Here is a 27,929-nt window from a genome sequence, read left to right as displayed (position 1 = left end):
TCTCCAGCTATCCACAACTCATTTTCTCTCCAGCTATCCACAACACATTTTCTCTCCAGCTATCCACAACACATTTTCTCTCCAGCTATCCACAACATATTTTTACAACTTACGTTCAGGTGAAATACAATCACAATTTTAACGTTCATAGAATTATCATGACAGTATAACAAAATAAAATATAATCATATTCATTACAATATTTTCATAGCAGCATTGTGAATAATACAAATCAGGAACATAGGACATGAATAAGTAACACATCAAATTGAATACAACAGCTTAGACAGGAGAGCCTTCTTGTTTTTCTCGTACAGCGTCCTGTAAGAACAAAAAGACATCATCATTTTGGTTTCTCAAATGTTAGGGTTACATATTTTTTTTTTTTGCTGGTGAGATTATGTAAACAGTGAGATCAAACAATGGAACAAAACATTGACATAACTGCTGCTTATATTATTGGTTTGAGATGAAAAACATTTAAAGTTTTCTATGAATTCTAAAGGTATTACAAATGCTTGTTAATCATAAGATTAACTAAATTGTTCGGTAAAACTTCCCATCGAAGGACCCTTTTGAAGAATGTTACGCAAGTGGCAGCACCGCAATGTCTATCACTACAGTAATCAGGTCATAAGGTCACTACACGCTAGACTGGCTAGACCTCTATTACATAGATCTAAGATTTACTAAAACATGAGAGGGACAGTGTTCGCGCACGCAGGTGAGGTCACGTCAGTACGTCATACATGCGGATAGACAGCTGCCAAATAATTGTCCTGAAAAACTAGGGGCCTTCAATGGGAAGTTTTACAGATTGTTCTATATTTCGAGTTTTTCGACTTAACCTAAAACTGGTGATCAGTACAATAGCATTTTCTGATGAAAACTTCAAGATAAATGTAGCTAGACAAGCTTATTAAAAAGGGGTGAATGAATGATGAAAATGGGTTAAAATTGGAGTACAAGTCAGTAGAATGGCAAGTGTTGATTGTAGTGTTGAAGTGAGATCAAGTATTGATTTTAATGTGTTTGAACATTATATATCAAGATAGAAATTGAAAGGTATATATTATGTTAATGACATTTCAGATTGTTTAAAAGAAGTTTAAAAATTTTATTTTAAGTTCTTATCATCTTCTTGTATTAAGAAAGTGATAAGCCCACAATAATAATGATAATAATGATGATGGTACATCGCAATTGGTTAAGTTCATTTTTGTTTCTTAACTCCCTAATTGACGATACCAGCGTTGATTCCACAAGAATGTAGTAAATAATTAGGGAGAGAAAGAGTTAAGCAACTCTTGATTCAAGAAAATGTAGATATATATAGCATTTTATTAAGTGATTTGGGTCATGAATGTTAAAAAAAAATACCAACCTTAAATCTTTCTTCTAGGAGGGAGATTTCAGAAATGAGATCAGTAATGGCATTTGTAATGGCTTCTTGAGGTGTGTAGTCTGGGGTTGTCTGTATGCGAAGAACAAACTTGTGCTCCAATGGATGTGGGATTTTGTATCCGGCAAACAGAACCTGGGGGTCTTTCAGGAGCTGACTACAAGTAAAACAAAACAACATACATTTTTTAGATAATAGTAGCAGATACATGTGTAATTTTCTACATTAGCAGAATATGTAGCAAAAGCAAGCATAAGTTGAGTTACAAGGATTTTTTTTACACACTACTAGCTCTTCTTTTACAGCCAGAAGTATTTCTTAGACACTTTTAAGCCTCCTCGACCACATTCTTCCAACTGTTAGTTTTCATATGTAGGGGTGTTTAGCTCATATCTCCATTACATAGCACTACACACATAGAACTAGCCCTTTATTTAAAGTAGATACATTAAAGAATATCTTGCAGAAGTCAGAAACATGTTGGCCAAGAATATTTGATTTTAAACAGTGTCTCAAGTAAAAATTGTTTTTAAAGACCAGGATTTTTAAAAAGAAATTTAAGATGTCCATGTGCAAAACACTGTGTTGCCATTATCACACCTTTATTAACGGACTGGGTGCCTGATTGTGTGGTATGAGTGTTGGACAGTCATTTGGTCATCTTGATGGTCCCCTGTCATCCTGAAGGAGGTTTGGACTAGGAAGTAGATTATCTTCAAATCTAAGAAACACCCAAAACTTGTAAAACAAACACAACAGCTAGCAAAAGCATAACATCATTTTAAACCAAACACCTCCTAGATATGTAATTTAAATTTGAGTTGTTGTTTTTTACAGTTGAAGCCAACTAGCAATGCATATATATATATTTATGCGCTACGTTTTTCCATATCTAGCTAAAGATATTACTGATATTAAATTCATTTACTTTACATAAATTATATCCATAAACTTGTTTTATAACAAACATTTTAAAAGCTATGATGTGAAAAAAAAAAATGACTACAATTGATCAGATTTAACTTACGTTGTGATTAGATTGCCCAATGTGTGGTCTTCTTTATTCACTGTGAAGCTGGCAGCATTAGGAATTTTTGAATCTTTTTCTATGTATATTCTGTAAATAGAATTAAATTAAACTAGATTTCTAGATCATAGATAATGGTTAATTTATAAAATTAAGTCAGTCATCTAGTCATCTACTTAATTAGTTATATAAATTAGATTTCAATTTATCTATGAATAAACATAATTTTCTACTAGGCCTAATGTCAATGAAACTTTACATCCAGGCCCCTGGCTTTTCAGGTCAATAATTTGGCAGCCGTCTATCCACATAGACATATCTATTGACTATACTAAAATCTATATTATAAATTTATAGTCACTAGTATATATATATATATATATATATATATATATATATATATATATATAATACACCTTAGACATATATCTAGAGCCTAAAATCTTTATAATAGTCTCTCTACTCTTGGACACTTTAATTTAAAAAGACACATGTATCTAGAACTATCAAATTCTAGATCTAGAATCTCTAGAATGGAATCTAGACTTGTGTCTAGATATACTGTCTAGCCTAGATTACAAATTCTTTAGAATCTAGATATATATATATATATAATTGACTAGACATTAGAGAGATTCTAGAATCTATCTAGTCTAGACTAATCTAGAAAGAAATCTGAAACATTAGAGAGATTCTAGAATCTATCTAGTCTAGATTAATCTAGAAAGAAATCTGAAACTGTGGATCTAATAAAATTGAAAGATTTTAATTAACTCTTTCACTCCGTAATTATTTTCCACGTTCCGACGGAATTATTCATTTTACTCGTATATATTCCACTACCCTGTTATGATTAAACTTCAATAACGTTTTTGTTTGTTATCAGAAAATGTTATATTTTGTATACAATTAAAGGAAAATGCACACCCTTTTTAGATAATATAAATTGATGTTCATAAAATGAAAATAAAAGTTTATTTTGGATAGTGAAACATAGAGGCTAAAACTTATTGACTGTGGACAAGTCTCCCTTAAACCTAGATCTCAACCAGATCTAGGCAATATTTTATGATCCAAATTAAATAAAAAGTCTTATTTTTATTATATTTATTTATATTCTCACAAAGCGTAATGTATATAAAACATTAACATTAATTGTCTTGAGGTCACTATCCCATGTCACACCCCCTATAAAAATTAATATAGAAAAAAAAGAGCCTTTTTTAGCCTCCACTCTTTCAAAACATTGTTTCTTTTGTAAAAACACTTGTAATCAAAATGAAAAAAATCTGTCATTTCTTTAGATTGAATAGTTTCCACTTGCGCTGCCTGAGACGCATAATGGGCATCTCTTGGAGGGACCATGTCTCCAATCAGGAAGTTTTAAGATTAGCCAATATGAACAGCATGTATGCTCTCCTGACACAAAGAAGATTACGCTGGCTCTGACATGTCACCCGCATGCCAGATGGTAGAATCCCGAAAGATATCTTATATGCTGAGCTTGTGGAAGGAGTCAGACCCAAGGGCCGCCCAAGACTAACATATAGAGATGTCTGCAAGCGAGACATGAGAGCCTCAGGCATCAGCGAAAGTATGTGGGAAAACATAGCCAAAGAGTTCAAAGACTGGAGTGCATGGAGACAGACTGTGCGTGCTGGGACAACCCTTGCTGAGAACAAAAGAATTGAAGCGGCTTTAATCAAGAGGGATAAAAAGAAAGCTGCCCTGTCTGCTAGCCCTAAATCAGAGGCATACACATGTACGAATTGTGGCAAAATCTGCCGTTCTAGAATTGGCTTGATTAGCCACACCAGATTCTGCCCCGTCTCAAGATTTAGATTAAGTCAAAACCAGTGACTCAATTGGGCGCATCCATTGCCTTTCGAGACAAAAGGAGCCATACAGATACAAATGATAAAATATTAAATTTATGAATAATGATCTAGATAGAATCTACAAAGCTCTTAATTACTTCTTTTCTCCTTCAAACAAGAGAAATGATTCAAAAGTTGACGGAGCATTCATTTTTACAGTTTCTACACAAACAGTATAGACCTAGAGTTTTTCTATTTTTGAAGTTACGATTAGCTCGTTTCTAAAATTAGGTAAACTTCTTTACAGTCTTTATTCTTCTAAATATACGGGGCAAATAGATAATAGGATTGCATCAATATTCAACAGGATTATATTAATTAATGATTTTACAGGTGTAAAAATATATATAAAAGATTTTATAAAATTATGAAGATTAATAATTAAGTAAAATAAGTACATCTAATAATAACGACAAACTTCTCTATTTCAATACAGTTTGTTTCGAGATAGCCGTTCGATGTGTATTATTGTGAGAGTAGCATCCCTTGTCAATGTTGATAAAATCATAAAATGGCAGATTGGGAAGAAGTCCGTAGATTAGCAGCTGATTTTCAAAAAGTTCAACTATCCTCAGCCAAACAAAAGTAAACTTTTGATATTTTATGTTCATATCATTAATACGAACGTTGGCACTAATATATCAAGTGTGTTAGTTCTTATTTATTGACAATGAGATAAAAATATGGTACTACTAGTACTACTGACTTCTACTTTACTCTTTAAGTTTGTCTCTTACTGTCTTACTAGTCTTACTCTTAACTCTTAGGTCTTAGACTTAGAGTTAACTCTTACTAAACTTATTAAAGTCAAAGTCTAAACTAGTCTCTAAACTAATTAAATACAACTACACGTTCTAGTTCTATCTACACACGACACGTCTTGAATCTTGATTGACTCAGTGACTGTCTTGACGTCTTCTTAATTTTATGCTAGAACTTAGTTAGATTATTAAATTATAACTCTTCATTTAATAATATGAGAAAGAGAGAGATTATAAACTAGTGAGAAATGGCAGGGAGGTATGGGCCATATGGCGGCAGATGAAGAGACCAGACTCAGAGACTGCAAATATCTATCTAAACTGACTTTATGATACTTTATATATATCAAAAGTAAAGCAAGAAGAATAAACCATCTTAGTCCAGTTCGAAGTCTGTCATTATTCAATATTCAATATTTCTGTACTTTGGTGCTTAAGAAATAAGTAGACCTATTACTAAAAATGCTGCGAGAGAGGATGATACAGAAGACAACATTCTCACAGAATGTTGTATCTTACATAATTCTAATAATAGAGGACCATTGATCCAGGTTCTGATGCAAGGTGCCAAGGGCATGGAGACCTTAAAACACTCTGCCTAGTTCTTTCACATCATTGTTACAAAAGGGGTTTTAGATTTAAGATAAAGTAGATTAGTTATAATATAACTATTACATCTAATCTAGATTGCTCTAGGCTCTCTCTTTCTCTGTCTCTCTCTATATATTTATATATATATTTATATATATCATCTATTAAAATATCTCTAGACTCTATATACTTGTGAATAGTTTCAAAGTGTGATAAATGTAATCTAAACTTATGAAATGATAATTTATTCTATATCAAATTTAAAGTATTTTTAGTGGAAATCTAGATTCTTATGGTTCTCCAATATTAGCTATTGCCAAATTACCATTAAAAAAGATATATTTATTTAAATTTAAAAGGCTACAAATGTTTAACTTTTTGAAGATTTGAGTTTGAGTTTTCAACAGAGTATGTATTGATGATTTTTTTTTAATGTTTGAACCTTTTAATGTTTTAACAGTTGTAAAAGTGGGGTATCAGGTTGAAAAATGACCTCCAAAAATACATTTTTACACTTAAAATGCTTTAATTGCAAAATTAGCAGATATCTGTAGACATGTATGGTGTATCCTTTTTTCAGACTCTCAGAACGCAATGTGATAGAAATAGTTTCAAAGCTTGTGGAACTTCATTTGATTGATGTTCTTTACACCTCCGATGGCAAGACGTACCTGACACATGAGCAGCTTGCTAAAGAAATTAGAGATGAGCTCATTTACAATGCAGGTATTTTAACCCACCAGTTATTTTTAGACTTTTGAAAAAGTGATTTCCAAAACAAGTTTTTGTCTCTTTTTTAAAATAAATATATATATAATATATAATTCTCCCATGCTTATGAAATAATAGAGCCTAAGCATATAATTTGAGTTCAATTGCAATTTATTTTATCAACAGGAAGAATTAATCTGGTTGATCTGCAGCAGCTGCTAAATGTTGACTACAGCCACATCGAGGCCAAAGTCAATGATATGGTCAAACATGACGGCCATCTAACCCTAGTCCTTGGTCAGCTCATAGATAATTCTTACAGAGAGCGCTTGGCCGATGAGATTAATGACTTACTTCAAGAGAAAGGTCATGTGACTATTATAGAACTAACAAAGTCTTATGATTTGCCTGCAGATTTTATTCGAGAAGTAAGTAGTTACTTTTTGTTGAAGTAATAATACTAATAATACATTTTATCACATTTTACAATTGTGCATCTCACAAAACAGTTTAGTACTATACAAAAAATGAACTTTTATATATAATTATAATTATATCCTTGCAAAGAGCCTGTATTGACAACCATCTTTACCATTGACTGCTATAAACAAGAGATTCACATATTTTGTGTTGAATATATAGAAATATACTTACTATTTTGCATATGGCAGAATTGTACGCTAAAAATTCTAATTTATTCTAGTATTCCACAATGACATTAATTTGTTCTCCAAAATTCTAATTCTGACAGAAAAAACAAATTTCTGTTATTTTTTATTTATTTTTTTTAATGGGAAGTGGAAGTAACACATGATATATTTATTGTTTTCCATTTCCTTAAAAGGGCTGTTGCTCATTCATAGAGTAGGCATTTATTTAATTAAGTGCTAATCCTCCTATCTTTCATTAAATTGCCATTAATTATCACATAGAAAGGATAGCAAAGGAAAAAATGTGATCTAGATTAGTAGTTGATGGCTGCAAGGTCGAGTGATATGTGCTCTAGACAGTCATCTGAATGGTCCAGGGTACAAACACTGCCACCACCATCCTCTACCATCCTGCAAAAAAGTTGGGGCTAGGATTTAATAATCTTTAAATCTGAAGAATTTTCTGAAACATGTAAACCAAAACAACATAGATCAGGATTTAGACTAATTCTGCTATGATCTAGTGAGCTCATTTCTAGATATGCAGATTCTTCTAAATCTAGATCTTCATATCAAATACTATCCTAGATCTACTTCTAATAAATATATTAGATCAATAGGCTTACGGTTATGTAACTATGTTTTTCCCAATTTAATGCAAGTAAGGGCAGTCAATGAGAAGACTCATGGTTTTAATTTAGGTAGATCTTATCATTCTTATGAAGACAAAGATGAATGTTTTTTCTTGTAATATTTATATTCAACGACAATGCAAGTCAACTGGACTTTGTACATGAAGAAAATCCTGTATCTCCATAGTTACTTTAGAAAAATATCTATTTTACCTTTATTTTTTTGTTTCACTTCCTAGGTTATAGATTATTACTTAGGCAAACGAATCAAAGGTCAGATAGACAGCTATGAAAGGGACATAGTTTTTACAAATGCATTTGTGAATCGAATGAAGGCACAGATACGAGGAGCTCTCTCTGCAGTTACTGTGTGAGTTATTATATCCTGCTTTAGTTACCTTTTTTGTCTCACCTTTTACTGTTTTAATGTGTGACTTCTTAATCCAAGTTTTTCCTCTTTAAGTAAAAAAAAAATATTTCAAGAAAACTGCTAGTACTATTCCCTCCAACCTCCTTTATAAAGTCAAAGGTTGACAAATCATGGGCTCCAAAAAAAAAATAATGGACGCATTTTTTATTTTTTTTAATTTCCAAAAAAACTAATTCATTAATCAACTCAATTTCTTTTTATCTTAATCCTATTGACTTTATTTTCTATTAAAACAGACCAACAACTATTGGACCAGTCAGACAGAGTGTTGGTTGCCAAGAACATCTTTTTCATTGTAAGTTTTAATGTACAGCATCGTGGCAAGATACATTTGTTTAAAATCATTCTTTTGGCCAATTTGAATTAATGATGGTCAGCTAACTTTTGAAAAATTTGATCCACAATCAAAATCAATTCGGCCACACAAAACAAAACTAAACAAACAAAAAAAGAACCCAGTATTATTGGCTTATAGACAATCAAGTTTTCTAATGAAGCACAATGACTTTTAAGGCCACTAAATCTATTTATTCCTTACAAGTCATTACAATGACCACATCTAGATTTAGAACATTGTTACTATAAATTATAGCATACAAACACAGAGATACCACAGAAGAAACATTGGATCTAGTTTAAATTCAAATAGTACATAATAGGTTTTATTTAAATAGATACATAAAAATAAAACTTAAGCTCTGAAGACTAGAAAAAGGGAATCATTTTAAATTATAGTTATTTTGAATATTTAAAAACATTGAAATTAGTCTAGATTGAGATATAAGTAAATCCACAAAAAAATATTATTCATAAAATAAAAAAGAGGCTCTGGTACTCAGTGATAGATTGCCTAACTTTCAACTAATAATAAATTAACAATTAACGTTGAATTACAAGAAAAGTAATCATTTTTCCCGACATTGAAAAGTTTAAAGTCACTACAATTTTTTTCAACAATTATTTTGTGCATGAAATTGTGTATCGGAAATTCCGGGGTCCATGAAATAAACTAGTCCTAAAAAAACAACACAGATCTTGGGTAAAATACTCATCAAATAAAGTACTGTAAATGTGTAGTTTCACACGCTAGTTTCAGGTCTTTTCTTTTTATAGCTTCTATCGGGTTATATCCCAACTACCCGTATTTTTGTGCAGAATTTTTTTCTCTATCAGGTACACTTAAAATTATAGCATAATAATGTCAGTTTAATTTAAAGAGAGAACTGAAAAATACAAAGATATATAGGGAAAAAAGCGACTTCTGGCCCAATACTTTTTAATCAAAGAAACAAAACGGACTAGTCCAACAAACCCTATTGAAAAAAAATATGTCTTTATTTAAATGAAAAATATATTTTCCTTTTAATTTATAGTCATTTGTATAAAATGTTTTACAAAAAACATGTTTAGTATGTTCCTTCAGAGTTAAAGATAATGTACTTCCTAGTCCAAACCTCCCACAGGACAACGGGGGATGTGAGCGGGCAGTCCATCTTGCATATGACACGACTAAGTTTGTTAAAAATATAATCTATTTGACTCATCCTACAGACTAATTTCTTGCATGCCACAAGTAGCATTGTGTGGAAAACTATTTACAAATTCTGACAACTTTAAGTTCTTTCTCTCAGTTTATGCTTAAAGTTACGCTTGATTATTTTTTTCCACGCAGATCTTTTCTGAACTTTTTCCTGAGGTGTGCAGCTTTAAATTTTTTTTTTCCCAGCTATTCTTGAAGAGTTAATTTCAAGTGGCTGTCTGGCTGGCAGTCTGTCTGGAAGCCGCCAAGACAAGTCCCAGTTCTTGCCCGACATCTATACTAGAACACAGAGTGATTGGGTCGACTCTTTTTACAAGCAAAATGGATATCTTGGTAGGTGAAGTAGAAATATTGTGTCCGTACTATTATTTGTTGAATATCTTCTTTTTATATCATCATTTCTTTGATTAAAAAATGGTTTTGCTCAAGTTTATTTTTTTTGGTTTATTGAGTCCACTATTTGAGAATCTAATCTAATTTGTACTAAGTCTTTAATTATATTAGCAGGCGCAGTTGCTGATTGGTTAAGCGCTTGGCTTCTGAACCTGTGGTCCTGAGTTCGTATCTTGATGAAGACTGAGATATTGAATTTCGGGACTTTTTGGGCACTCTGAGTCCATCCAACTCTAATGGGTACCTTACTTTAGTTGGGGAAAGTAAAGGCTTTTAGCCGTTGTACTGGCCACATGATACCCTACTCATTAACCGTTGGCCATAGAAACAGATGACCTTGACGTCGTCTGCCCCATAGATTGCATAGTCTGAAAGAGACACTTTTCTTTACATTAATTTTATTGGTTGTTTTGGCAACTCATTCCAAGATTGAATGATTAACATAAGGAAATAACTTTTTTTTATGTGTTGCTTGTCAAAATATGTAAAAAAAAACATCAATCTCCAACTCATGTTTACTTTTTACAAATGTATTTATTGCAGAGTATGATGCTATGACTCGTTTGGGCATCTCTGACCCTAAAGGTTATATCAAGAAAAAATTCAAATCTGAGCCTATAGTTTTCCTCAGTTCTTGCTGTGTGGGTCCAGGAATATCAGAGCAAGTTAGCTATACAGTAGATGAGAATCTGAACTTGGGTGGCTGGGTCGACATATTAGTAAGTTGGTTTATTTGAGTTTAATCTCAGAACTTCTATTAACAAGACTTAGCTTACTTCATTACTTTTATACTGACTAGATTTATCTTACCTCATTACTAGTCTTGACTTGACTTTCTGTAATTAGCATTGAGTACAGAACTTTCATCTGATTACCTTTAAACCTTTTTTTTTTCTAGTCACCTGGCTGAGTGTGTGTGATGACTTAGCTGCTAAACTATTGATCCTAACTTTAAAATTATACTGATAATTCTATTATATATGAATTGAATATTTTTTATAGAAATAGCTAAAAAAAAAAAAAGATCTACTTCTGCTGGGGTAGACAGCTGTATAGGAAGTACAATAAACATAAATTCAGGACATCCCGCTAGACCAAAGTAAAAAACAAAGGACATTTTGACCATAAGGCCTTCGTGGGCTACAAACGAACAAAAAGACAATCAAATAACACAAAATAGGCTTTTGGTTAAATTATCTGTAAGATGTTTTTTTTTTTTTTTTTACAAGTTTTTGATGTTCCTTCTGATTTGAAAAGAATTTACATCCAAGCCCAAACCTCCTGCAGCACAATGGTGGCTGGCAGTGTTTCAACTAATGACCATTGAGATCATTGAATGACAGTCCAAAGTGCATAACCACACAACCAGACCGTTGTTGGCTATCAAGGCAGAAAAGAAATGAACTCCACTGTTGTAAAAGGGCGGGAAATAGGGAAGGGGGAGGTGCGGTCTAAGATAAACATGCATCCCCATCTCATTTTAAAGAATGGTGTGTTGGTTTTTGATCCTGTGAGGGTGGAGAGTGCCTGAAATGTAAATAATTTTATTCTCAATCTGCAAACGAGTGTTTTTGAAAAATAGAGACAGGCTTAGGTTTCACTATTTTGAATGTTGTATAAGTTGGTATGAAGACTTTGTCAAGTTGACAATGACTTAACAAAAAAAGCTACTGGAATGATTGGACATTTCTGTTCTGTAGGTTTATTTTCTAGATAAATAGCTACAGAAATGTCTAACATGTTACTGTTTATTGGAAAAAATTATCTGAGAGTTAATTTGTGTTTTCTTTTATTTTTTTAATTATTTCTCAGTATGAATAAAATATCAGCAATGCATTTCTAGCACTAGTTATTCAATAAAACTATTGAGTTATATATTTTGTTTGAAACTTCTATTCCTTATTTTAATATCTAACTTTGAATATCTGTTGACAGACAGTTCTCCCATCAGTTCTGAGTCGTAAAGATGCATCAGATCTGTTGGCATCATGCTTGAAGGCCAAAGGCAATGTCATTGTCTGTGACTCTACCATCGTGGCCAGTGAGAAGCTGGTGTCGCAGAGTATGCCCGCTTTCAGTGAAATCATGACAGAGAAAGCTGAAAAAGTGAGGCAGTAGCTTTAGGTTAAGAATTTAATATATATATATATATATATATATATATATTTTGTAGTTTTTCATATTATTGATAGTACCAGTAAAAAAAAAAAAAATTTGTTCTGTTTCCAGGCTGCTAAATCCCATATGTCTGTATTAACCAGTGAGCCTGGTCCAACTAGCCAGGGAAGTGTTAAAATCACAGGTCTAGATGATGGCAGTTCTGCCAGGGAGGATAAGAAAGAACAGAGGAGGAAAAAAGCAGCAAGTAAAAAGCAGCATCACTTATAAAACATGACTTAGACAATTTAATTTGACCAACTAAAAAGATATAATTAGATTCATTTACTTTTTTCTTTAAATTTCGTTTATAGAGTGCCATCTTTCTTTTGAAAGTCTAGAAAAATTAGTTTCGAAATACCTAATAAACTTATTTAACAAAGTTCTGAAACATTTCAGTTTATTCCCTTCCTATTCCATCCTTTAAAAAAATACAGAAATATTCGTGATTACACCAATTCATATAATGTTCTATACAAGTAATTGTTAGCCTTTAAAGGAAAACAACATATCTAAATCAGGACTTATGCATTTAATAATGTAAGCTTGTACTTAAATGAAAAGACATATAAAAAATTTATAAAGTATTTGTGACTCAATCCTAGTTCATTTTGAACAGGCATTTGATATTTTTCTGACGTAGAGGTTAGCTGAATGATGAGCTGGCTAAATATCTTTTGTCTACGCTCTGAAGCTTCTCTTAAGCCTTTAGAGCAGCTTTAAATTTCAATAGTACATCTTGGCTAATTTTATTGTGTGACCATACAAAATATGATAAATAGGCAATAAACTGTTGGCAAGGGATAACCTTATCTAAACAGCGTCAAAAACCACAAACACACAACCTTACAATATTTGAATGAACTTTTGAGAACAAAGATGTCTCGGCAAAGTCAGAAACATTTTGGAAGATGACTTTCAACTGCATCAAGTTGTCTTGAAGTGGGCAACTCCTGTTCATTAAGGCTCATTTGTCCCGTTTTCTGTCAGACTGTATCAGTGCTACTCATTGACTAGGGAATGTAAAAAAAAAAAGATCAAGATGCCTTTGTGGATTCACTCAATGAATTTCTGTATGCGTTATTGTATGTTCTCTTTTTTTTTTTTTTGGAATGTTATTTGTTTTTACATTTAAAAAAGGGTCCTCATAATCACAACAAATTTCTACTAGGGGTCTAAATTATTCTTGCCAGCCACAGTCACCATCCCATTGTAAAATAATATTAACTAAAAATAATTTTTTTAGATATTTAATTCATTTCAACAAAATCTCTTTAGCTGCGGGAAGCTCCAAGAAAGAAGGTACAGGGGGCAGAGAGGTGAAAATGAAGTCGACGAAGAAGAAAGGTAAAGGGAGAGAGGTGGAGGAAGAGTCAGAAGAAGAAGCACCCACTCAGCCAGCAGCCAAAGGAAAGGCCACGAAAGAAACTGCCCAGGAGCAGAGGTTTATGAGTGTCAATGAGATTCAAGAAGTAAGTTGACAAAATCTTTAGCTTGCTTTTATACTTACGTATAGTAAGTAAGTAAGTTCCCCTTTCAGACCTTGCGATCTATAGGGCAGATGATGTTAAGGTCATCTGTTTCTTTGAGCTGGGTGTCATGTGGCCAGCACAACAACCAACCGCCCTTACTTTCCCCAACTAAAGTCAGATACCCATTAGAGTTGGATGGATCCCAATCTTCACCGAGATTCAAACGCAAGGACCCCAGGTTTGGAAGCCAAGCGCTTGAACCACTCAGCCACCGCACCCCTTTCCAAGCAAGTGGCACAACACAAATACCCCCATCTTTAAAATTTGACACATTTCTTCACAATTGTAAATGTATGTTTCAAAGTATCATACATCTTGAAAGGAATAAAACTTATGTCAAAAAAACAGAATTTTAATAAAAAATGAGTCTGTTCATGAAAACTCACACGGCTAACTGTTCCCTTGTGTAAAAGAAATATTTAAGAAATCAGTTTGCATTTTTTAATTGGTTTAATTTTTCTATCATTTCTCAATATTTTCTGTAAACTTTGTTTGAATAATTAGGTTTTGAAAAAGCAGCCTCATCTAAAAGAATGCCCATCTCAACTTCTAACTGAGATAGCCACCCAGTTACACAGGTAACATAGTTTTTACAATAAGTTGTTTAGTCCATATGATATATGTAACAGCATACTTTTTTTTAAAATCCAAATCTTGTTATTGAAAGCCCCAGCTGACTAAAAGTGTCAAGATGTCCTTCTGTTAAGACCATGATAATTTAGAGAATATTTTTATGTCATTACAGTTTGTAAAAAGTACTAATTTGTCTTCTTTTCCTGGTATCTAAATAGGACATTGAATACGTGATTTGGAAAATGCACCTCTCAACTTTCATGTGAAAATAATTTTTATTACCATATCTGTTTTTACACTTTCTTATAAAAGCTGTCATGTTAAAACTTATCAAATTTAAAAATGTATTTCTGTGCTTTAGACCACTAACACGGCAGTATCAGGAGGTGGCCAAGTCTATTTTTATCAAATCCTCTGGGACAGACAGGAAGAAAACAGCTGTAGAAGTTCAAGATAAAATTAATGGCCTCTGGGTTAACACTCATTTGTTTGAAAAAGGAATCAAACTATTTGAAGGTTTGTTGAATGACTTTTCAAATAATACAATTTTAAATTATATGATATTAACAAAGTGGCAAATTTATTTTTTCCAATTTTCTAGTCAGCTTCATTAATATCCTAATTTTTAAAAATTTCTCTTTATTTGATATAGAAAATACACTTTTTTCCAGGACTTTTATATGTTGCAATCCAAGTATCTCTAGAGATGATTGATATGTTAAATCAATGACATCAATCACGTTCAAAGACTCCCATCTGTCTGTCTGTTTATAAATACATTTTGTTGTATCTCGTTTTCTTCCTTGTAATTAAAATTAGATTCTCAGTGGAATCTGCCCCTTCAGGGAAAAAAACAAATATTAATTATTATAGTGTATTATTTTTAATACGTGCTTTAGTTATTTAATTAGCTTATAATAATTTTTTTATGTCTTCTTCTTCTTCATCGTTCTCATTGTTATGTTGGAGTGTTCATATGACTAGACCAATATATGAGATGAACTGTGCAGTGGTTTCCAAATCAGGGAGCTCTCCATATAGTTTTCTTTCTATTGGGGTGATTTGGGGCCAATGTCTTATACGGTTTTATGTCTAATTTCATTTTACTTTTTAAATAATTATTAAATTTTTTTATTTTTATTTATTATTATTTTTTTGGTTATAATTTGATTTTAAACAAACAGTAGCTCTTTAGGAATGTAACAGTTACTGAAAGTGATCAAAAGTTTTTACATATTTGATCTTATTGTTGATGATTAGCAAGTGAAAATATTTTTTTACACCCCTTCAAATCGTGTCCCAACAGAAGCTGTGCAGATAAATCTAGTCAAACATTTGTTAAAGACCGTCTGCTCAGATCTAGCTAACACAGTTGTCCTAGCACTGGCCAGTGATAACATGGTCAGCGTGACCTCTGAGGAAAATTTAACCCCTGAGGTATGATTTTTTTTCCCTCTTTACTAAGAAAGCTTCATGTCAGCTTAATTTCTATATGCTATATGCAATGGATTAATTAAAAGTTTGTTTTATTTTTTTAAAAAAAGCTAATAACTAGCTTAACATTTCAAGTTAATTTAGATAATTGTTTTAATTCATTGGTTTTCTGGTTGTTTGTAGGCAACCGGTTGTTGATTAGCTTAAAGTCTGATACTGATAAGTGTACATATCCTTTATCTACTTTTTATCTATTAATTTTCTTCTAGCTTTTTTTTTTTTTTTTTTTTTGTTTCCAAACATAATTTTAGATTTTCATATAATATCATGGACACTAAAAAGGTTTTGAGCAATAAAAATGATGACAGACCAAGCAGACAATTTCAATGGATGCCTATATTAAAGGATGAGCTATGAATTTAATTGTTTATTTCCTTCTTGACAGGCAAGGCTTCGACTCATTAGCACATTGCCCAAGGAAAGCCAGGATCCACTCAGCAGACTTCATGTAACATTGAATGGCCACAGCCTAGAGGATTTCTTCCACCAGCTGGAGCTTTTATGCGGCCCTCACCACTTAGGAATTTTATTGAAAAAACCTGACAAAAGAAAAGAGAGGCAAGACCTTGGTTTATAAGTAGTTTCTAGGTTTTTAAATAGGGATCATGGTCTCCTTAAGTTGCAAAGGGACTATGGCTCATCTCATAGGAATGAGATGAAAGCCTGGGCATCAGATAGTGGATTAGCTATGATCAGAAGGATGTCGCCCACAAGCATTTTCCCCTCTCTCCGTGCAGTTGGTGTCTCCAAAGAAATGACAGGTGTTGATACAGTTTTGGATCAGCGGTATTGCAAGTTCTGCCTGGATGTAGCACTATGTGCTGCAAGCTGCCTAAGGGTCACCGATTTTTTTCAGGGTTGTCTCCCAAAGCCTTTCCCATATTTAGGTGTTGCCACAAGGCAGCAGAAGTTTGGATACGTTTTTAAACCTATGCATATAATTTACCCGTGCTAAGCTAGTTTACTTTTATGCAGTTTGACTTGTAATGTATGACGGTAAACTTTCTCATACAATATTTATGTTTGGCAATGTCATGTTGACCTATCATTTGTGTTTCCACCAGGCAACTTGTGTTCAATCATCGCCTGAGCCTTGTTGAACAGCTCAAGACAGAGACAGACCCTGCAATGGGCCTCCACTTGGCTGTGGTCCTCCTCTTCCAGACCATGACCCAATGTATGCTACACATCCCAGGTCGCCTTGTCCCTAGTGTTATTCATCACCTAACATCACTTGTGGATGCGGAGAAGATGGCTGTCTTGACTCAAATGCAAGGTCAGTAATAATGTTACAATATATTTAAGACAACTATGTCAGTTATGAAATTACATCACCTGAAATGGCACCAATAATATGTTACTGTTTCTTTTAGTATTTGTAGCTAGCAGTATATCAGTGCAATGACATTCGTACATATTGTAACATTAACTTAAGTTTACTTATCAAAAAAACAACTTATTCATTGCCAAAGTAAGTATGCATAAATTAAATGAAACCCTGGCTAAGTATTTGATTTCAATTGGAATATGAATTATAAAGGTCAAATCTGGTATTAGTAGTTGATCCTAAGTACTAATGAAGTCAGGACTTACAACTGTGAATGTTAATATTTCCAATAGAAGTACAAAACTGGATTAAAGTGATAAGTAAAACAAAACTATCAGGTAGACAATGGATCCGCCCATCAAGTAATTCAGTTTATTCAAGGAAGTTATTTTTTATTTTTATTCATTCATTGAAAATAGAACAGCTTGTGGCATTGTTTTTCTGTAACATTTTGCATTAAGCTTTTTTACCTTATTTCACACTATTAAACATAGTAAAATTGTGAAGTATTTCACAGACCCAGTTGCAACCTGCAAATTGGGTCACATCTGATGCTGGCAAAGCCGTTTTCTGCAGTTGGTCTGTTTGAGTTTTTTTGTTGTTTTTTTTTTTGCTGCGCCTGTTTTCTTTTAGGTTTAATCAGTCCCTGAAACTTAGTATGACTTCTCCAGCAACTGTTTCTTTAAGATAGATAGAGTAAAGTGCGAAGTTCGAGCAGTCCCGATTTGACAAGAGGTTCGAACAGTTCACTTTTTATTGCTATAACCTTTTTATTTGAATGTTTACCAATTTACTACTATATTGCTACTGCGCATGCACCTTTTTTCTTTACTTCCGACACATACTATTTCCTTTTCCTTGTAAAGGCTAAGTTCATGGTGAGGTCAAACTCAGGAGGTCTGGAATTATTCTTTTTTACTACCCGGTAGTGAAGGAAATGGGTAATGGGATTAAGGCTATTTTTAAGTCTGATTGCTCATCAGCTTAAAGAGACTATTTGAAGATGTGGAGGGTGGGAAATGGTGCAATGGATGGTGTTCTTGCGCTGGAGTAAAAAGAAAATGACTTTATAGTAATTAAAACATGTTTTTAGATATATTTTCTTTGATCTGCTCGAACCTTCCACCAACCCGATCGAGCTTACTAACTGGGGAAAAATCCGCTCGAGGAAAAGTACGCTTGGCGATACTTACCCTACACCTCTTTGACTTCGTATTTAATTTTAACCAAGCCTAGTGATACATTAAATCCAATCTATTTTTATAGAAAAAAGGACGAGGAATTCAGAGATACCATCAGTTTTTTCATAGGTCAGACCGTTACGGTGCTATAAAAATCCAAACTTTAAAATTGCTGCCAGCGGGCTTAATGCACTCGAACTTCGCACTTTACTATATGTTATCTGTATTACATTAAAAAAAAATATTAATTTCATTTATGTGTAGTAAATGCAGTAATTAAATTATTAATATCTAAATATTGTTTACATGCTTCTAGATGTCGGATACTATTCTTTGTTTGACATAATCTGTTGCAGTTAATTTAAACTTATTGTGCCGTTAGACATCACCAAGTTTCTACCAGTAGTTGAATGTTGTTAACTTGGATATATGTTAACACCTGTAAAGATTGAAATCTTAATGGGACCACCTGCACCCACTCTCTCTCTCTTCACAGATCTGATTGTAAAACAGCATAAGATGAGGTCTGACCAGGAGCACCATGACAATGAACTGGAGGACCAAGTCACTAAAGAAATGAACACCCTGTTGGCTTCTGTCAAAGACATTGCTCTTAACACTAAGAAGGCATCAGCTGCAGCAGAGGATTAGTGGATTCCTTTTTTTTTTTGAATAGCAATAGACCTGAAGCTTGGTTCTGTATTTGGCTGTGACCAGTCCAGTGCCATGACTGTTGACTATGAATGTTTTATTGCATTATTTGAACTGGTGTGGGTGACATTGGCAAGTGTTAGAACAGAATGTGTCTAAAGATTTGTTCAGTTAAAGTTGTATATTTGCCAGAGAGGAAGCAGATGTCATATTTATTGTCTTAGTTAGTTTATATTGTTTTATATTTATAGAATTTAATCTGAAACTGAAACTAACTGTTGAAAGTTCACCTTCTCATTACATTGTACTTGTCTTTGTGATTTTGAATGTAATACACATAAAAACAATAGAGTTTTGGCCCCACATATTTAATGAAAGCATACTTGAGCAGGTCTGGATTTAAGAATGCTGAGGCCTTGTGCATATTAGCTAGCAGTCTCCAATATTTCAAAGTAGGGTTTTGACCTATAGCTACTAGTTTTTGTAGTGATGTGACCTTACTCTGCAAGATATAGAGTGTATCCATGGCTGCCTGTTAATCTGAGATGCTGAAATATACTGAGGTAAATAAACAGATCAGTGCTGAGCATCAGTGTACGTATGACCATTAAAACTATGTGACAGATATATTTGCCTCATGCACAACCATATGGTCAGGCCTGACTTGAGATTCAGCTTTTCTTGGTCACTGAGATGGTAATAAGTTAATATTTAGCTATAATCAAACTGCTGTCAAATATTTGTGGTCTTTGCTAACATTTTTGTTCTTCAAAAATGCAATATATTTCTTGTCCCACTACAAATATTTTTTTACAATACCTCTATTCTGCTCGAACCTTAAACCTAAAACTTTTGTGGACACAGATCTTGAAAAGGGTTCTAACAATTTTCCTAGAATTTGACAGTTGGTTTATATCATTGGGAAAAGAATTACTAGCATGTTGGCTTCACTGGGAAAATTAGTTAGACTGTTATAATTTTTCAAAGTATATAAAGAAATTAATTTAAATTTGGCTAGGGAACTAGAAAATGTTTATCTTTATCATAGTATATGTTTTCAGGTATTTCCATATGTTGGGCCTATTTGTTCAAGAGTTGAATACATTAATGTTCAGAAACATTTTGTCTTTTAAAAAAAAAATTATTTTTTGTATGACTATCTCATTTTTAGTCTGATAAAACTTGTAACATCAAAGTATGATGATGACCAAAGGATTTGTAAAGAAAATAAAAAAAAAAAAGATTATATATAAGACTATATTATAAATACATATAACATTTAAAAAAAAAAAAGTTATTTGATACGCTATTCGGGTTTTTTTATTAGAAAACTTGCTTTTCATTTATATAAATTGAATTTAAAAAAAAAACACTATAAATTTATGGCAGTATTTTGTAAATAGAAATAAAAGAAAGCCATAACCAGATAATTGATTTTCAATGTCCATTGTCTACAGCCAAAGCTTCACTTGATGCATGCTGCATACATGTTGACTTCATTACTTGTTTTTGTCAGTTTAAAAGTGATTGAATAAGATTCAAGTTAATGTGTAGCTAATTATATTTTTAAAAAAAATGTGTGTTCATCTTTTAAAAAAATCTTTTTTGAGTTGGGGAAGAGCAGGGTACAGTACTATAGAATCTTTCGTACTGACAATTATGTTCCTGTTTTTATAGATAGAGGAAAGTTGTTTTTTTTTTAGTTGTTTTTTTTATATTTTCTTTCTTTGTTTTGTTTACTTAGACATTTTTATCTTAACATGTTACTAAGTGACAGAAAGCATGTTGAATCTTATTTTTACTTTGTTGGACTTGTTGCATATCTTTGATGTATGACAAGGGATTGGATTATTTGGGGCTGAGGCTTTATTGTATATATGGCAGCATCACATCGATCAATCTTTGAGAGGCCAATATTGCAAAATTTGAAAGAATGTTGACAATAAAATAAACAAAACAATTTTATGCTTAATTTTTGTTTTTAGTTGTTTTTTTTTAGAAAGCTTATATCAACTCACACTCTCTTTCTGTCTGTCTGGTAAAAAGTTTGTACACATGATTTCTCCCACACCCAATCTCAAATCAAGCTGAAATTTTGCACAACACAATAATCAGTAAAAAAAAATAAAAAATAACCAATTAGATAATAAACGATTGGTGATAAAATTTTTTGTTTGGTTTATTGAACAAGGGAAAGAAATTTTACTTAACTGAGGTGGTGGTATAATCTGAATTATAGATCTTCTGAGTTAATGAAGACAAACCTAAAAAATAGGATGAGATTATAGAAACAATAGATAACTACAATCTTCCATTTTCTTTAGTGCTCCAATAGTAGAGCGGTTACCATGTTGGCTTGAGCTATGAGTTTAAATGCAAATCATTCTACCTTTTTTTTTTATTTTATAAATGCTTTTTTATTGTTAGTGTAGATCTCTTACAAATTTAATTAATTACATGATTGATTCAAAGAAATTGATACAAGTACACTCAATATAAGCTTTTTTAAATGTACTATTTTTAGATTTTCTTCTTTTTCAATTTTTATTTGTGAAATTAACAAAAAAATTTTTTTTGTTCTGACATCTGGGAATTAAAACTAAGAAAAAACATTCCCCCAATAATAAGGCTTTCATTGCCAAAGCTGTAACAGCATAAAATATGTAGCTAGACTCTTAAAGAAGATTAGTTGAACTCTCCAACAAAAATGAATGATGTTTAGACTCTTAAAGAAGATTAGTTGAACTCTTAACAAAAATGAATGGTGTAGGCACCAGAGTCCCCAGAGATGTTATGCTCATTCTTTAGAGGGAACTCTATAAACACTTATGAATGTCTCAGGGAGATTGAACAGTACATGCATACCACTGGCAGTTTTTTTACAAATTATACACTGTAACATTTTAGGTAAAAATGTGTTTCTCTAGTCCAACTAGTTATATATTGAATTGTATCCTATTTATCAATTATAGAATTGAACTTAGTTGTATTCATGTATACATTCAACAAATCTTTTAAATTAAGTTCTTTCAGTAAATCGCTTTAATTGTTTTTATTTATTTAAGGTGTTCTCCATAAGATGTGCTTTTCACTTGTCTTCAAGTAAGTTCTTTTTTCAGTTTCTTTTTTCGCTCTAGCTATTTCCTATCAAAGTAATCTGTGAAAAGCAAATATAGACACATGTATGCATATAATCTATAAAAACAACAAAGTTATTTGACAACAATTAGAATTAAAGAAAAAAAAAAGGACAAATATCATTTTCTTCAGATGGCTGCTTGACCGATTTGAAACCTTGTCACTGCTATACCCAGCTGTCCTGTTAGAGGTTTGGGCTATGACATAGTAATCTTTTTTTTCTAAAGGAAAACCAACATGGAAAAAAAAAAAAATTTTTATTTTTTTTTTGCACTTACTAATAAAATAAGGCCTATACATGGAACACGTAGGCCTATATATCCACACTTTCTTAGTACTAGTAGCAGTTGCTCAGCCAAGCCTAAATGTGAGGGTATTTAGTAATGTTCAGTTATTGTCTGAGAGAGCGTGTGGTTGAGTAATAAAGCGTTATGCTAGGACAAATTTGTACAAATACTCCTTCTTCCTCAGTGCTATTAGAGCATGGAATGTGCTGCCTGAGCCGGCCAGGAAAACCAATGACTTGACAGAATTTAAGTCATTGGTTAACATGCATGTCTAGATAGATGCATGACGTTTAGGACGTAATCATCTTTTTTTTTTTTGAAGTAACGTCTGTATAAGATAAGATTAGCACTTGGCTTCCAGACTGTAGGGTTTCGGGTTTGAATCTGGGATTCTGAATTTCATTATTTTCAGGGCCCCTACTCTAATGGGTACCTGACAATGGCTGACATTACTTTGGGGAAAGTATAAGCGATGGTCGTTGTGATAGTCACATGACATCATCAGTAAACAGGGGTCATAGAAACAGATGACCTTTACTTCACGCGCTCCACAGATCGCCAGGTCTGAAAAGGGGTTCTCAACTTTTTTTTTTTATTGTCTTAGTTTGTTATTATTAATTATATTTTTATCATCATGAATGTTGAAAGCATAAATTAAAAAAAAAATTAGAAAGTGACAGAGCTAAGTTGAGTTCAACATGTGTAATACAGTCACACGCAGTCAATCGCAATGTTAGTAACATCGTTTCTTACAAAATTACATTTGCGAAAAGAAAAGAGGGTAGGCCTATATTGTCTGCAAGACTGCTTGTAATAGGCCTGCAAAAATTATGTGACATCTTATTTTATAAACTAGCCTACACACGTTCTTTTAAAAAAAGATATTTATTATTATAATTAACTTTGCTAGGCGTTGATATCAAATCGTTCATGTTACTTTGAGATTTAAGTAATTTGGTGTCTTTGGATGATTCAAGCAGCCGTTCCATCCTCTGTGGCACTAAGGAAGGAGCACTTTTACGAAGTTTGCCTTAACATATTGTCCATCTATAGACTTCTTGTGTATAATAAAAATGTTCGGATGTTCCTTCAGAGTTGAAGAAAATTTACTTCCTTGTTCAAACCTCCCGACGGGGGATGGCAGCGGGCAGGGTATGAACCCGGGACCATTGAGACGACCGAACGATAGTCCAGCGCGCATACCGCACCACCAAGTAACCATAAAGTAAAAAAAAAAAGTAAAGTTCTCCTTTCAGACCATGCGGTCTATAGGGCCGAGACCAGTCGTTCTAGAAGGCCTCACCACTGACCTGTGACGTTGCAACCTGTGGGCTGTATAGGCCTGTGAAGTGGCAACACTCTTTCCACAGGTTAAAAAAGGTTACATGTCAGTGTTCATGCCTTCTGTGACAATTAGTCTTGATAGCAGAAATTAAGTAATGATGTTAAGGTCATCTGTTTCTTTGGCCAACAGTTGACGAGCAGGGTGCCATGTGGCCAGCACAACGACCAACCGCCTTTTCCCCAACTAATGTTAGGTACCCGTTAGAGCTGGGTGGACTCATGTGCGCCCTAAAAATCCCGAAGTTCAAAATCCCAGTCTTCAACGAGATTCGAACCAGCGCATCTATGTCTATATTCAAAATGTATATATTTTCGTTCATCCTTCCCTGTCCACACAAGGGTGCCATTTTTTGTTTGACCTAATTCGAAACGTTTTTAAAAAGTTTTTTTTTCTCTCTATGACTTGAACAGAAGAGCTTTTATTGGTTTGGGACTTTTACCATCAGCCCTTCAAACATCAGATAAGATATAGGCCTACCTCAGCTGTGGTTGGGAGGCATAACCGCTAGGTAATTAATTAATTGATTTTGTTATTGTTACAAGCAGATGAGACTCTTAATCACACAACAAAAAGAGACCCATCAATAGAAGATTACGAGAACTTAAAAATCTTGGTTCAACAAATAATAAAAGTCAATAATAGCCTCGTTTACAGTACTCAACATTTTCTAATCCTTCTCTATCTTTCTCTTTCAACACGCATTCGCACCATTCACCATTCACACTATGCTGTGCATGTAACAGTTATTATGTAAAAAGTGTAAATAAATCTTGCAGCATTTAGAGAAATGGCAGTAATTGGGTGATTCCTATTTTATATAAGTGTTTTTTTTTTAATAATTGTTTTTGTTTGCTTATTGTTAGGTTGATACACTGGTCTAGACACCTCTAACGCAGATTGACTTTTCTATGGAGTCAATCTCAGTAAATGTGCTTATGATATTAAAAAATTGGGAGGTCGAAAAAAAAAACAAACAAAACAAATAATTATTAGGTTCTTTTCACTGATAACCCTTTTTTTTAGGTCAGCTACGCCCCTTCACCTTACCTTTGTTCTTGTCTGCGCATTTCTTTAACAAATCCATCTCTAGCTTGCATGAGCTCGGATCATCGGTATTTCTGAAGTTATCAGAAGTGAATGTGCTAAAGTTAATAAGCAGTTGTGATAATAACTACAAAACAACAAATACAAAATCATGTAGGATGTCTCGGTAGCATACAATTCCACCAATTTGTTTAGGCCTTTTTTTTTTAAAAAAAAAAAGGGCATAAAAAAGGTTATAGGAATAACTTTTATACCAATACATAAGAAGTATAAAGTAGAGTGAAAGTTAAGTTCCCCTTTCAGACCTTGTGGTCTATAGGGCAGATGATGTAAAGGTTTTTTTTTTGTGGCCTACGGTTAACGAGGGTGTCATGTGGCCAGCACAACGACCAGCCGCCTTTACTTTTCCCCAACTAATGTCAGGTACCCATTAGAGCTGGGAGGAAGACCGAAGATCCCAAAATTAAAAATTCTAGTCTTCACCAGGATTCGAACTCGGACCCCGGTTCGGAAGGCAAGCGCTTTACCGCTCAGCTGCTGCGCCTCATTTTTGAGAATGTGGTCGAGCACAATTGTGAGCGTGTCTGTGTGCGTATGTGCGTATGTGCGTTACTGCAGGTAGCCTATTACTATGAAGACTTACCTAGCACAGTCAAATAGTATATCCAATTCCCTCTTGCAAGGATTAGTATCCACCTTATTTTTATCTTTCCATTCCCCAGTGTCCGGATCTCTGCCTTCACACATCCGCGCGGATATGGCGTTGCCAAGAACTGAGCCCTACAAGAGATGACTACTTTTGATACAATTTTAGAAAGAGCATACAAATCCTTATCAAAACAAATCGACCAATCAATATTGGCTTGACCTATCTTAAATATAGCAGATCTAGTTTAATTAAAATATCAGACTTCAAGGAGTATGGCCTGGAGCCGTATCTTATCTTATCTCATATAATACAGATGTTAATTATAAAAATGATGATTATGTCCTTCGCGTCATGCATATAGTCATGCATGGTAACCAATGACTTAAATTCTACTAAGTCACTGGTTTTCCTGGCTAGCTCAGGCAACCCATTCCATGCTCTAATAGCACTAGGGAAGAATGACCATTTGTACAAATTTGTCCTAGCATATGGAACGAGGAATATTTTGTGTCTTTCTGAGTATTTTATTACATTTTGTTTTTGTATCTGAAGATTATGGTTCAGTGTTTTATGTATGATTACTACTTTACTTTTGAGTCTTTAATCCTGAAGGCTTTCTAAATTGAGTGATTTTACTAAAAGTGTTACTCTAGTCAAATGTGAATATTCGTTTGTTATGAATCTCACTGCTGTATTTTGTGTCTGTTCCAGTTTCTTAATGTTTTCTTGAGTTGAGGGGTCCCAAACAGAGGATGCATATTCTATTATTGGTAAATGGAGATCCAATGTTATTGTCCATCCATCGTGTCCTTGAACATAAGGCTTAAAGACACCAAATATCATTGCGTACTGACCAGAGTTGACCCAATTAAAGAGCCTACGATGGTGCTTCCCATTCCTCCGGGTGAAAAGGTTGGAGCTTTTGATACTGGTGGCGACCTTGGCGGTGTTGCTTTGGGAGTTGGCTGTGGAGATGGATTTTCCCTCCTTGGTGAGCTGGGACTGATGAGAGAAAAAAGTTATATATTAAACAGGGGCGTTACTAGGAATTTTCCATAGTTTGGGGACCCGGGGGAGGGCTAGACATCTTAGGGGGCCCTCTGCATTTTTCTTAATATTTAATGTAAAAAAAAACCTCATTTGGGAGATTTTTAAATACCCCCCTACTCCCCTACCCTAGCTACGCCACTGATATTAAACATAACTAATTAGCATTGATAACGTTGTGTCAAGTCATTCTGATCTTTGCGTGCCAACACTGCAGTGGAGGCAGCTTGGCCATGAGGGATTACATTTTTTAAAGATCTGCTTTGTAGGAGGCGTTAAGTGCACAGTCATTGGCCAATAGGAGGCGTTAAGTGCGCAGTCATTGGCCAATAGGAGGCGTTAAGTGCACAGCCATTGGCCAATAGGAGGCGTTAAGTGCACAGTCATTGGCCAATAGGAGGCGTTAAGTGCCCAGTCATTGGCCAATAGGAGACGTTAAGTGCACAGCCATTGGCCAATAGGGGGCGTTAAGTGCACAGCCATTGGCCAATAGGAGGCGTTAAGTGCGCAGTCATTTGGCCAATAGGAGACGTTAAGTGCACAGTCATTGGCCAATAGGAGACGTTAAGTGCACAGTCATTGGCCAATAGGAGGCGTTAAGTGCACAGTCATTGGCCAATAGGAGGCGTTAAGTGCACAGCCATTGGCCAATAGGGGGCGTTAAGTGCACAGCCATTGGCTTATAGGGGGCGAGGTGGCTGAGAAGTAAAGCGCTTATGGCTTCCTCACTGGGGTCCCGGGCTCGAATCCTTGTGAAGACTGGGAGATTTTAATTTCGGGATCTTTGGGAGCCTCTGAGTCCTCCCAGATCTAATGGATACCTGTAATTAGTTAAGGAAAGTTGGTCGTTGTGCTGGCCACATGACATCCTCGTAAGCCATTGGCCACATAAACTGATGACCTTTACATCATCTTCCCTATAGATGGTCTGAAAAGGGAACTTTAGGTGTCGATCTAGATTAGTTATTATGCCATTATGCCTATTACTAGCAAATCATACAAAACGAAGGCCTTAGGCTAGGACCTATCATCTCATGTGTTTTGTTGTTGTTCTCCTTATAATGTTAAATTACTTTTCTCTTGATTTAATAAAGTACCGCCTACTTACCCGGCTCTCCCACCTCCTGTTCTTCCCCTGCCACGAGGCATGGCGAGCAAGGCACCGACAAAGTGGGCATCAAACACAACCCAGGGCAAAGCCCTCCCTATGTAAATAATGTTGAAGAGTCCTCACTTTATTTTTAAAAATTATATTTGTGGAAAGATGTTTTTAAAAATTCACAGTTTTAGTTTTTTTATTTGTCAGAAGCGTAAATCCTAAGGTGCGCAAATGTACTTAAAGAAAGAAAAAAAAACTTTAAAAAACAAAAACAACAACAAAAAAAAAAAAAAAACAAAGCTTAGTTATATTAAGCGTAGCGGTATCAATTAGTTCAGATTAGTCATGTAACTACATTTGTAATAGATCTTGACTAACAATAGTAAATCTG

At 33.8% G+C, this 27,929-nt stretch overlaps 3 protein-coding genes across 4 annotated transcripts in view; 1 reads left to right on the top strand and 2 right to left on the bottom strand.

Annotated features, from left to right (window-relative positions):
* The window catches only part of LOC106071876 (coiled-coil-helix-coiled-coil-helix domain-containing protein 2-like), a 57,528-nt gene extending 29,820 nt beyond the window's left edge, over positions 1-27,708 (bottom strand). Inside the window, exons 1-5 of one of the 2 annotated variants that reach the window (XM_056005156.1) lie at positions 27,548-27,708; positions 26,247-26,394; positions 25,387-25,523; positions 24,747-24,817; positions 22,054-22,086 (exon numbers count right to left, since the gene is read on the bottom strand). In XM_056005156.1, coding sequence (XP_055861131.1) covers positions 22,067-22,086; positions 24,747-24,817; positions 25,387-25,523; positions 26,247-26,394; positions 27,548-27,588 — 417 coding nt within the window. In that variant the 5' untranslated portion in view covers positions 27,589-27,708 and the 3' untranslated portion in view covers positions 22,054-22,066. Of the gene's footprint in view, positions 1-20,501; positions 22,087-24,746; positions 24,818-25,386; positions 25,524-26,246; positions 26,395-27,547 lie in introns of those variants that run through there. The other variant, XM_013232094.2, reaches the window with a different exon arrangement.
* Positions 32-4,515, bottom strand: LOC106076424 (DNA-directed RNA polymerase II subunit RPB11-like). The gene is made up of 4 exons (XM_056005157.1): positions 4,405-4,515; positions 2,430-2,519; positions 1,385-1,559; positions 32-321 (listed from the first exon to the last, which is right to left on the bottom strand). The coding sequence occupies exons 1-4, from the start codon at positions 4,455-4,457 to the stop codon at positions 283-285; spliced, it is 357 nt and encodes a 118-aa protein (XP_055861132.1). The 5' UTR covers positions 4,458-4,515; the 3' UTR covers positions 32-282.
* Positions 4,786-20,901, top strand: LOC106071875 (E3 UFM1-protein ligase 1-like). The gene is made up of 16 exons (XM_056005154.1): positions 4,786-4,891; positions 6,239-6,384; positions 6,556-6,797; positions 7,891-8,021; positions 8,318-8,376; positions 9,808-9,954; positions 10,558-10,733; positions 11,950-12,120; positions 12,244-12,379; positions 13,450-13,643; positions 14,208-14,281; positions 14,638-14,792; positions 15,583-15,713; positions 16,156-16,328; positions 16,835-17,046; positions 18,775-20,901. Exons 1-16 carry the CDS (start codon positions 4,818-4,820, stop codon positions 18,927-18,929), a joined length of 2,376 nt encoding a protein of 791 aa, XP_055861129.1. The 5' UTR covers positions 4,786-4,817; the 3' UTR covers positions 18,930-20,901.
* Positions 27,709-27,929: the final 221 nt, after the last annotated feature.

Source organism: Biomphalaria glabrata, chromosome 12 (assembly GCF_947242115.1).
Source record: "Biomphalaria glabrata chromosome 12, xgBioGlab47.1, whole genome shotgun sequence".
Taxonomy (NCBI): Eukaryota; Metazoa; Mollusca; class Gastropoda; family Planorbidae; genus Biomphalaria; species Biomphalaria glabrata.
This window is presented reverse-complemented; position numbering and strand designations above follow the sequence as displayed.

Excerpts from the sequence above, each read along its gene's own strand:
- LOC106076424 (XM_056005157.1), bottom strand. The coding sequence starts at position 4,457 with ATGAATGCTCCGTCAACTTTTGAATCATTTCTCTTGTTTGAAGGAGAA. Across the intron at positions 2,520-4,404 it reads TTGTTTGAAGGAGAAAAGAA|AATATACATAGAAAAAGATT; the intron begins GTAATTAAGAGC and ends TTCTATTTACAG. Across the intron at positions 322-1,384 it reads TCCTAGAAGAAAGATTTAAG|GACGCTGTACGAGAAAAACA; the intron begins GTTGGTATTTTT and ends TTGTTCTTACAG.
- LOC106071875 (XM_056005154.1), top strand. The coding sequence starts at position 4,818 with ATGGCAGATTGGGAAGAAGTCCGTAGATTAGCAGCTGATTTTCAAAAA. Across the intron at positions 9,955-10,557 it reads CAAGCAAAATGGATATCTTG|AGTATGATGCTATGACTCGT; the intron begins GTAGGTGAAGTA and ends TATTTATTGCAG. Across the intron at positions 15,714-16,155 it reads AGGAAAATTTAACCCCTGAG|GCAAGGCTTCGACTCATTAG; the intron begins GTATGATTTTTT and ends CCTTCTTGACAG.